This window comes from Solanum dulcamara, chromosome 10 (assembly GCF_947179165.1).
Source record: "Solanum dulcamara chromosome 10, daSolDulc1.2, whole genome shotgun sequence".
NCBI classification, from domain to species: Eukaryota; Viridiplantae; Streptophyta; class Magnoliopsida; order Solanales; family Solanaceae; genus Solanum; species Solanum dulcamara.
The window spans coordinates 50,078,626-50,089,583 of record NC_077246.1 but is presented as its reverse complement, the minus strand read 5'-3'; the positions used below and the strand labels follow the sequence as shown (position 1 = coordinate 50,089,583).

The following is a 10,958-nucleotide window of genomic DNA, read 5'->3' as shown; positions in this document are numbered from 1 at the left end:
CATATACGCTCAAAGGAAGGCTCAATTATAACATGTTATTTACAATATGGGGGCCGAAGGCCAAACATGTTTAACTCAACAAAATAAGTATAATAGGACTCCTCAAAGTAACAGTTCAACCTCCCCACACTCTAGTCTATGAAGCCTCTACCAAAGTCTGGAAGGTGCCAATGACAAGCCCATGGCTACCAATAATTAAAATACAAAGACAAAACGAAACTATGCAAAGAGCTCAAGATCCTCCGGAAACTAGGAGGACTCACCAACTAGCTGGGAGTGGGTGTGGATCTTCAACGGAGCGCCGGTTGATGATCTCTAGTACCTGTCTCTGCATCATGAAATGATGCAGGCCAAATAGCGTCACTACATGGAATGTACGAGTATGTAAACTGGTCGGATGAAACAAACATCAAGAAAACATCAACATCAACTCAGGGGCTCAACTCATACATACATGACAACTCACTCAAGTGTCCTAAGTCTAACAAGAATAGTTTAGATGGGACCAACTCATAAGCCACTCAACTCAACTGACTCGGAGAACTATCAAGACCTAAATGGGAGTTTCTCTTATTCGACAACCATCACCTATGGGCCGGTGATAGTATAACAATCAGACATTGTTGCCACGTCCGTCCATACCTTGCCAGGGCATGAACGCCTCCCTAATCATGGATACCATCGATTAGTCAAGTCCTATCATTTTAGGACAATAAAATGGGAAACATCCGACTTTAACGATTTGATCCTATGGTAAGCATCCGACTTTAACGGTTCCATCCCTACCTACGTTGGCGGCGTAGTTTCTGGGGTTTGAGTATGGACTATACTCTTACCCGCTTTAGTGCTCGATACTCCTCCCATGACTCCATGTTCATAAGACTCCCTCCATCATCTCAAACAAGCCCTCACGGCTAGTTTCATGTGGGACATTGCTAACTCATCAACTCTATTCTCATTTCAACTCAATTAAGTCATAATGGCAAGTTCCATTTAGGACCTCATCCACTCGTCAATTCTATCCTCCAATTAACTCAATCAAGCCTCATTTAGATAAGCATTTATGACATCTCCTCAAGACTCATCACAACTCTATGACTTTAGCTCAACAATTCAAGTAGAATAACACATTTAAGGAAATTGACTTGAGCAACATAATCACATGCCTAAAGAGATCAACAAAACATAATAACAAGTCATCTCCATCAACTCATACTAACATGAAGGTTTTAGGAACTTCTTAGCTCAACAACACCAACACATATAGCATTAAGTAAATAGGGGACAAAACTCATTCAAACATAAACCATACCAAGAAACTCCATTTTCATAGACATCTAACCTCAAAGCAAGAGTAGGGCACATGGGTGGACTCAACCAATGTTTTGGATAGTCTTACATACCTTAGTGAAGACTTGAAGAAAACCTTGATGTTGGGTCTTCAATGGAGGACTCAAATCTTGAAGCTCTTGGAACTCTTCTTGTTGGAAATGGAGAAGAAGAAAAAGAGAGAGAGAGGAAAACTCCTAGAGATTTTTAGAGAGAGAGAGAGAGACTAGAAAATATGATCTCAAAATGGTCTAGGGTGATACATATATAATTTGGGTAAGTTCCCAAATTGCCCCTTCTCAAAAGTCCTGAAAATAGGCAAAAATACTCCTGGCGCGATAGTGGCGCGTTGCGCCATTGTAGCGCTAGGCTGATTACGCATAAAACCTGCACATCTCGTAGTGGCACGCTGCGCTAAGGATCAAACTACTGAGGCACATTCTTGGCGCGATAGTGGCGCCTCGCGCCCTTACGGTGCCTAGGCCAATATTTTCTGGGTTCTGGAAATTAGCTTGAAAAACCCTACACACCTTTTAGTGGCACGCCGCGCCAAAGCCCAAACTACTGAGGCATGTTTCTGGCGCGATAGTGGCGCGTTGCGCCACTACGATGCCAAGCCCAGTTTTCCAACAATTGCAACCCAGGCCTGAAAATCTCTGCTGTGCTAGTTCGTTTTAGGATCATCATATCTTTCGACTCTGAACTCCAAAAATTACATTCTTGGTGGCGTTGGAAAGAAGACTCGACGATGAATCTTTTGGATTGATTTGGTCCTAGGGGTCTTTCATGACCCCACATCACCTCTAACATTGCTCAATTTCTCAAGGACTCGTCTTACTCATGCAAATGCTCCACAATACTCGAGTTCGACCATACTCGAATACAAGAAAGGTCCGAATCTTAGGGAAAAATTTTGAGGGGTGTTACAATACCGTGGCAAAATTAATTTAAAAGTTAAAAATCTCTATGCATTAGTAAGTGTGGCTAAATTTCGTGGCCAAAAAAAGCGGTAAACAAATTTTACTCCCTCCTCTTTTGCTATTATTTCCCTCTTATTCCCACACTTTTAGTCTTTTCCCTCACTTCGCCCAAAATAAACACAAATTCTACACCCAAAATTGAAGTCTTCTTTAGTATACACTTTCCATCGGTGGCGAACTTTCCATCAGCGGCAAATTTTTGCGATCTCCTTCTCCGAAGAATAGTGCTTGTACGTTCCTCTGTTTTCTATGCTCTCTATTTATCTCAATCTTCTATTGTATTCCACACATATGTTTATCATATAACACAAAACCCTACTTTCTATTTTCACATGACTTGTAATCATAGAATAGGAATTTTATGATTTGAAATGCTTTTGTCTGCTTCTGCTGTACTAAGAAAGCCTCAAAAACAGAACTCTTGTAGTTCTTTATTTTGCTTGCGCATTAATTCCATTCTTATTTACTTTCATGTGACAATTGCTACAAAGTTGTGGCCTTTTATTGATCCACTCTGAAGTATTAGTACTCAATTTTATGAATGGTGTGAATTTATACTTCTACTTTATTCCATTTTGTGAGTCTATATATGGCTAGTGTTTAAACTGTTCGTCTGGAACCTAAAAAATCTACAGTTTGGGTAAATTGGATATGTGATTATTAGAATAATTATAGGGGACTTATGGTCCCACACAGTGATACTATTAAAAGTAATACCTTTAGGACTAGGAGAAGGACTAGGTGCTAATGTTGTTGAAGCACTTGGAGCCTCTATTCCAGAAGGACCTATTTGAAAAACAGTAATAAATTCACATCAATTTCATGGAAATTTTAGATGATAAAATCTTGAAATATGGACATTAATAAGAAAAATGATTATATGTAATAGGTGCTAATATATATCTGGAGCTGCTGCAGGTGGAGTGGAGGCTGCAACCAAGAGAACCACAAAGGGTGTTAGTTACCAATAAGAATGAAAAAAATTATGTTCTTAAATTTTCTTATTTGTGATAAATGAAGGGGTGCCTTGGGATAACGGTAAAAGTTGCTTATGAGTGATTGGGAGGTCACGGGTTCAAGTCATGGGAATAGTTTTTTGCTCATATTGCATACATATGACCTAATATGGTCCGACCCTTTTCTAAACATCGTGCCTAGCGGAAGCTTAGTGCAACCGGTTAGCTCTGTAATAAGAGAAATGAAGGATAGCTTTGGCACAATTATAAATGTTGCCACTGTCTAACCAAAGAGGTCACGGGTTCAAATCGCAGCAACAACCTTTTGCAAAAATGTATAAGCTTAGATTTCATACATAAGAACCAATGTGGTCCAACCCTTCCCCAGACTCTTGGCAAAGCGGGAATTTAGTCTACCAGGTTACCCTTTATGATAAGAGGAATCTAATGGCTCAAACTTCAAGTTCCTCCAACATAACTAAGAACATTTGATGTGTTTCCTATTCAGAGGCTGATCAAGCTAATAACTCATATGTTCATCTGAACCCAACAATTTTTGCTTTCGACTCTATATTACATGGTAAAGGTTTTATTAAATAAGTACAAATAATAAGAATCCCAAACTCAAACACACAATGTTCAAATCCTAAATCCACCTCGACCTATGTTACTAATACCATAAAAGTCTCTTACCTTTGCATTGGAGGGGAACGCGAGCCATGTTACAAGCTCGAGGAAGAGACATGGTTGTATTAGGATTAATAGGAATCTGAAAGGGAATGCCACCAGTTGCAATAACACAAAGACAAGCAGAGCCGTTGCCCATCATTGTTCTTAGTGCATTGCAGCAGGCAACAGATGCTGCAGCCGTTCCATTGCCGTTAGCCAAGAAATTCAAACAAGGAGTAAAACTAGTCAGCATTGTTGTTGTACATGGAGATGTCACAATTTGGGCATTCATAGGCAAAATTGCTAAAACAATAATGCAAGAAAGGAAAGAAACAGAGTAATAAAAAGCCATAGCATCTAATATAAAGCTTTTTTTTTCAGTAGTTAGTTTTATGATATGCTTGTAATTAGAAAATTTGAATGGTTTAATTGGTGGGGAGAAGTAAATAGGGGAATTTATAGAGGGAAATGTAGGTGAATGAAGTTCAACTACTTTAACAAACTTTTTTTTTGGTCTAATATTTCTAATAGTACTGTAATATGGAAAATGTTGAAATAGGTTCTGTTTTCTTGTGATTTATTAGCTGAAATATACTGAACCCAGTTCCTAGATTTGGTTTAATGTGTGAGGGTGAATTGCAAACTCAAGTTTTAGTTCTTGGAATTAATGGGTAATTTAGATTATTTAATCTCCATATTTTTCCTTAAGAATCCTTCTTTTTCCTTTTTTGGGTTCATCAAGCATTATTATACTATAAGTATACGATTAAATTCACTAAAAAAAATTTCTCTTAAGTTTATAAAAAACTTAGTCCTATTTTTTATTTGTTCATATCTTCAACAGCTTTAGTCCAACATGATTGACAAGAGTTGGATTGAGAGTCCAATTAGATCAAAAAAATTCTCGGATGGTGTTGTTCAATTTTTGGAATTTAATGGAAAAATTTTATGTCCTTATATTTTATGTGGATTTTCTATTATGCGCAATAGAGCTGAAGTGTTTAGTCATCTGCTTCAAAGGGGATTTCCAGAAAAGTATATTGTTGGCATATGCATGGAGAAAAGCGTGTTCAATCGAATGTAGAATCATTACTCCGAGTACATAATTAGCTGGCTAGACAATATCCTATGCATGATATGTGGAGTGATGTTTTTGGTGTCTTTGATAATAATGAATTTCAAGATTTTGGTCCATCAAATCTACTAAATAATGACAATCCTGAAGGTGATGAAGGTAAAAGTAAAGAAGAGAGAGAGGAAATTAAGAAGTTGTCGGAGGATGAGAATTAAGAACTTTATGATGGTTGTACAAAATATAATAAATTGTCATTCATTGTTCGTTTTTATCATATTAAGGTCTTATGTGGTGCAACAGATAAATTATTTTCAATAATTCTTGACCTTTTAAAGGATGCTTTTCCCCAAGCGAAACTACCATCATCATTTAATGAGTCAAAAAAGATGATTAAGAAATTAGGTTTGAGCTACAATAAGATTGATGGATGTCCGAACCATTGTATGCTATATTGGGGATCATCAGGGGATGAGAATAGAGATAAATGCAAGGTCTGTAATACTTCCAAGTATATATCAGATGAAAATGGTGTTGGTGTAAATGTTGTAATTGATGACCAACATAGAAAGAAACGAAAGCCAGCGAAAGTGTTGCGGTACTTCCCACTTATACCTAGACTGAAAAGGCTATACATGTGCTCTAAAACTGCAGAACTCTTGAAGTGGCATGCTAAAAAAGCTAATACAAATGGGTTATTACGGTATCCTAGAGATGGCAAAGAGTGGAAACATTTTGATTCATTCTATCCAGACTTTGCTTCAGAGACTAGTAATGTGCGACTTGCTTTAGCTACGGATGGTTTCAATCCATTTGGAAATCTAAGTTTCAGCATTAGCATTTGGCCTGTGATGTTATATATTTATAACTATCCTCCATGGTATTTTATAAAGCAAACTTTTCTTGTCATGTCGAAGATAATTCCTGGTCCTAAAATGCCTAGAAATAGCATTGACGTTTACTTGCAACCTTTAATTGCTGAGTTAAAACAATTGTGGAATGGTGTAAATGCTTATGATTCCTCAACTAAGGAAATGTTCCAATTGCGTGCTGTATTGATGTGGACCATAAGTGATTTTTCAGGTCTTGATAACTTGTCTGGGTGGAATACACATACATTACTTGCTTGTCCATTATGTAATTATGATACAGATTCTATGAGGCTAAAGTTTGGTAGAAAAAATTACTTTATGGGACATCGCCAATTTTTACCACATGATCACAAATATAGGTACAATAAGAAGTCTTTTAATGATTTTGAGGAGCATAGACCTGCGCCTATCCCACCATCAGGATTAACCTTATTAAGACAAATTGAGGAGAGTCGAAAGAGGCCTCGTGATGATGGTACAAGTAAGGCTAGCCCAAAGCAATGGAAGAAGAAGAGTGTCTTCTGGTATTTCCCTTATTGGAAGAATCATCTTATTCGTCATTGCCTTGACTTGATGCATGTAGAGAAGAATGTTTGTGACAATGTATTGTTTACAATACTTGGTGACAAAAAAAATCAAAAGATAATTTGCAAGCTTGTAAAGACTTGCAAGTGATGGAAATTAGAGAAAAACTTCATCCATATCCTAATTCTTCTAAGTTTCCTCCATCATGCTTTAACATGAAGAAAGATAAGAAAGATATCTTTCTAAAAGTTTTAAACAATGTGGTATTTCTGGATAATTACGCATCAAACATCTCAAGATGTGTTGATCTTAAGAAACGCAAGATCTCTAATTTAAAGAGTCACGATTCCCATATTTTGATGGAGCATATTTTGCCAATTGCTTGTAGAAGATCTCTTCCTAAAGAAGTTACTTCAGTGTTGATTGAGTTATGTAACTACTTTAGAGAAATATCAGGCAAGGTTTTGGTGTTAAGCAAGTAGAGGATCTCCAACGACGAATTTGGTTGAATCATGCTAATATGGAAGCAATATTCCCTCCATCCTTCTTCACTATTATGTTTCATCTGGTCATTCACATTGGAGAGGAAGCAATTCTTGCTGGTCCTGTACAAGGTCATTGTATGTACCCTATTGAAAGGTATATTCTTTGCTTAGTAAGTCTATGTATTTTTAATTTTTTTTAATCTTACGATTTGTTTTAATATTTTGTTAGGGGAATGGGCCATTTTAAATCTTATGTTCGTAACAATTCCGCTGCAGAAGGTTGTATTGCTGAAGGTTGCCTTACAGAGGAAAATCTTACTAATTTTGAGGATGGTGATATTGAAACAAGGTTTAATCGACTAAGGCGTAATGATGATGAAAGTGAAATTAATGCTAGTAGTGAATCTGCTATCTTGTCAAATTTGTTTTCTGCATTGGGCAAGCCTATTGGGGCTATTAAAACTCTATCCATATCTTCTTTGGAAATCATACAAGCTCACTGATATGTATTAACTAATTGTGAATTAGTTGATGTATTTTGAGGGTAAGTTATATGATCTTTCATATTGTTCATTTTCTAATTCTAATATATTTTATATCTTGATATATGATTTATAATTACATTCAGAAAATTTAGAATTGATGTCTCTAGGATGCATTGTGGCAAAAGAAACTCCTCAAAATTTGTGGAAGAATATGTGCACAAACATTTTCACAAGTGGTTTAAGAAATATGTAAGATTCAAAATATTTCATTCCTTTTTAAACTCAAAATCTTATAATTTATATATAACCGTCCTAATATATCTTATAACAAAGATTGCAAGTCAGAATCGTGTGGAGATTAGGCCAGAAATCGAATTGCTTGCAAATGGACTAAATAATGTTGTGAGAAGATTCAAGGAGTATAACATTCACGGATTTAAGTTTCGTACTATGTGGAAGGAGCAAGGATTGAAAACACAAAATAGTGGTGTTATTATGTCTGTTGTTACTAAAAGATTTTCAAATGGTAGAGCATCTATTGAACAATCAAGTAATGACATGTACTATGGTAAATTGATTGAAATCATAGAGTTAAATTATTATGGCAAGTTAAAGGTTGTGTTATTCAAATATATTTGGGTAGACACTACAATTAACAAGGGAATCAATATAGATGAATTTGGAATTACAAGTGTAAACTTTTCCCGTTTGATACACACAGGTGCAAAAGAAACAAATGAGCCATTTATACTTGCAACTGATGCTAGAATGGTGTACTATGTTTATGATCCAATTGAAGAAGATTGGTGTTGTGTTTTTCATATGAAGCCGAGAGATATATATGATATGGGAGATGTGGATTTTGTAGATTTAGAGGAGCTATCAATGGAGGACATACCTTTTCATGAGCAACATTTGGAAAATATTGAAGACTTATCATTAGTCCGAGATATTCGTGATGAACAAGAACAAGATGATTCCAGTAATGATGATTATGAAAGTGACAGTAATAGAGATGATGATGATGGTGACATTGATGGAGATGATGATGATGGGAGTGATTGAAATGGTGAAGGAATGCGAGATTAGTTCAATTCTCTTGTTATGAAATTGAAAAATTACACTAAGATTCTAGTCTGCTTGCCTTGTTTTAATTAATTGTGTGTGTTTTGCATCTTTAGTATATTTATCTACTCATATGATAGGTATTTTGCATAATCTATTGTATCATTGTATGGATGATTTTCTGTCTTGCTTGCTAGTGACTTGGAATGAAAACTTACATTTTAAGGAATTTTACCGTCTTGTGATCATGAAAAAGCTTTTTTCTGGTATGTGTGCAGAATAGTTACTGATTTTTACGTTAAGCTTGTTCCTTTAATGTAATATCTACAGGATAAGTTCTATATAAAGCAAAAATGTAAGAAGTCAGTACAAGAACTGTTGGCAAGATTACGAGGACAACAAGCTGATAACATTAGCATAACTTTTCAAGATCCGCAACAACAATTTAATGGGGATCAACAAGAAAATCAACTTGAAAATGAGAATATAATAACTCCTGCATTCAGTGATAACAACTTCAAGCTCTAATGAAGGCAACAAATAAGAGAAAGAGGAGCCCTTAGTTGTCAAGGTTAAAGGTTAGAAGTAATTTCATATTAGAGTTGATTATTGTTTTTTAATCTCTATCTTATTTTGGTATTATTTATTTATTGGCAATAAAAGTAACATTTATTGTCAAATTAGCAGATCTATAAGAGACCATATTTTTCTTCTTCAAACTTTTCAAGTTTTATTATTAATGCACAACTGATTAAAGTTGTTTGCTTGTTACAATAATAGATACTTCGACCGGAGAAGTTACTACTCAAAAGATGCAACCAGATCGAGTTTGGAACTTGGAAAAAAATAAAACAAATAATGGTGGAACTCAATGGGGATGGACAAGGAAGTGATAATGGTTCAAATTTGCTCATAAGATTTCTTGGCAAACTATCTCAAAAGTCGGTATTTTGCCCCATATCAGTTGAGAGATAGGATAGGATGCCAGAGGAAAAAACACGCCTTCAGTGGCAGCTTATTGAGGTAATACATTCTTTCAAGTTAATTTAATTAATGTATCTTTTTTCATTAGACATTGAATTATAAATATAAAAATGTCTGAAGGAGAATTTTGAGTTTGATTATGCGGTTGGAATTAAATGGGTGATGCATTCTCTATGCGAAAGATGGAGGGCCTATAAATATAAGTTAAGATGTGAGAGCTTCTATCCTAACAAAAGTAAGGAAGAGATACATGCTAATCGTCCTGCAAACGTGGATTCTAATGATTGGACTGCTTTTGTTCATCACTATAAAGAGTACAAGATGAAGGTAATTGATCTTCATAATTTTATTCTCTCTTTCTCTTCAGTTTTGCTATAGATTTTGGTATTATTTTGTTGCATTTTTTTGGTTTACTACATTCCTTTCTATATTACAGTATTATTTAGATTGTATTCGCCTAAGTAAAGGTCTTAGGAATGTATTGTAACTTGAATTTGCTTGGCGGTCTTTGAATGATTGTCTTGCTCCTTAGTAGTTGAAGTATGCTCTTATTTTTTTGGTCAAATTCGAGTGAAATTGCAGCCATATTTTAAGTAAAACTAATGCAGCTTTTTTGGGAAACATTCGAGTGAAATTGCAGCCATATTTTAAGTAAAACTACTGCAGCTTTTTTGGGAAAAGTTTGAGTGATATTGTTGTTACATTCCGAGCAAAACAATTGCATTTCTCAAGAGCTATGTTAACATCAGGTTCTGAAGTTGGAAGAAATCCATCCTTAGGCTATCTGTACTTGGCTCTTTAGTTCATTTCATCATCCTTCACCTTGAAGTTGAAAGAAACTCAGAGCAATCACTATCTTTCAACTTATTTCCTATCTCTAACTCAACTTGATATATACATCCATTCATACTTAATTGCCAACATCATTGTCGTTACATCTAATCCCATGATATTTGGTTCGTTTAATTCCTACAGTAAACATAGAGTACTGTATTTTGTCAAAAAGATAGCGGCTAGGCCTCTCAACTGTTAAGATCATTTTTAGATAAGACACCACCATGTTTTGACATTGAATTGCTCCTAATTCCCAAATAACTTTGAAATTATCTCCTAAGTAATAATTGCATATAACAAGATACCACCAAATATTCAGATAATATGATCATATGACGAGCCTTAAGATTAGAACTCAACTCCTGCTCTCCTAATCATTGGAACATATTTAGCAGGGCCAAGCCCTTTTGTTGTCTACGTAGGTTTGGTGACTGATGAACCAGATTTTCTTACATTGCACTGTAAACATCCGAATCACACAACAGGTCATACCTGATATAAGGAAAATATTTAACTATTTCCATGTGTCCTGTTAAGTGAATCAAACATTCATAAATCTGATCCATCTGAGGATGTGTCTTGTCTTTAACAATAAACTCAAAAACATTCCCATTTACTTCAATGGAGCTGCAACCAGGTATTTTTTCTAATCCTCTTTCACCCATCATCTTCCTCACATCTCGTGCCCTAGGCTGCATATTT

At 35.5% G+C, this 10,958-nt stretch overlaps 1 protein-coding gene across 1 annotated transcript; it reads right to left on the bottom strand.

Moving 5' to 3' along the window:
* Nucleotides 1-2,459: 2,459 nt before the first annotated feature.
* Nucleotides 2,460-4,286, bottom strand: LOC129869785 (non-specific lipid transfer protein GPI-anchored 20-like). The gene is made up of 4 exons (XM_055944399.1): nucleotides 3,959-4,286; nucleotides 3,215-3,239; nucleotides 3,004-3,097; nucleotides 2,460-2,582 (listed from the first exon to the last, which is right to left on the bottom strand). Exons 1-4 carry the CDS (start codon nucleotides 4,284-4,286, stop codon nucleotides 2,460-2,462), a joined length of 570 nt encoding a protein of 189 aa, XP_055800374.1.
* Nucleotides 4,287-10,958: the final 6,672 nt, after the last annotated feature.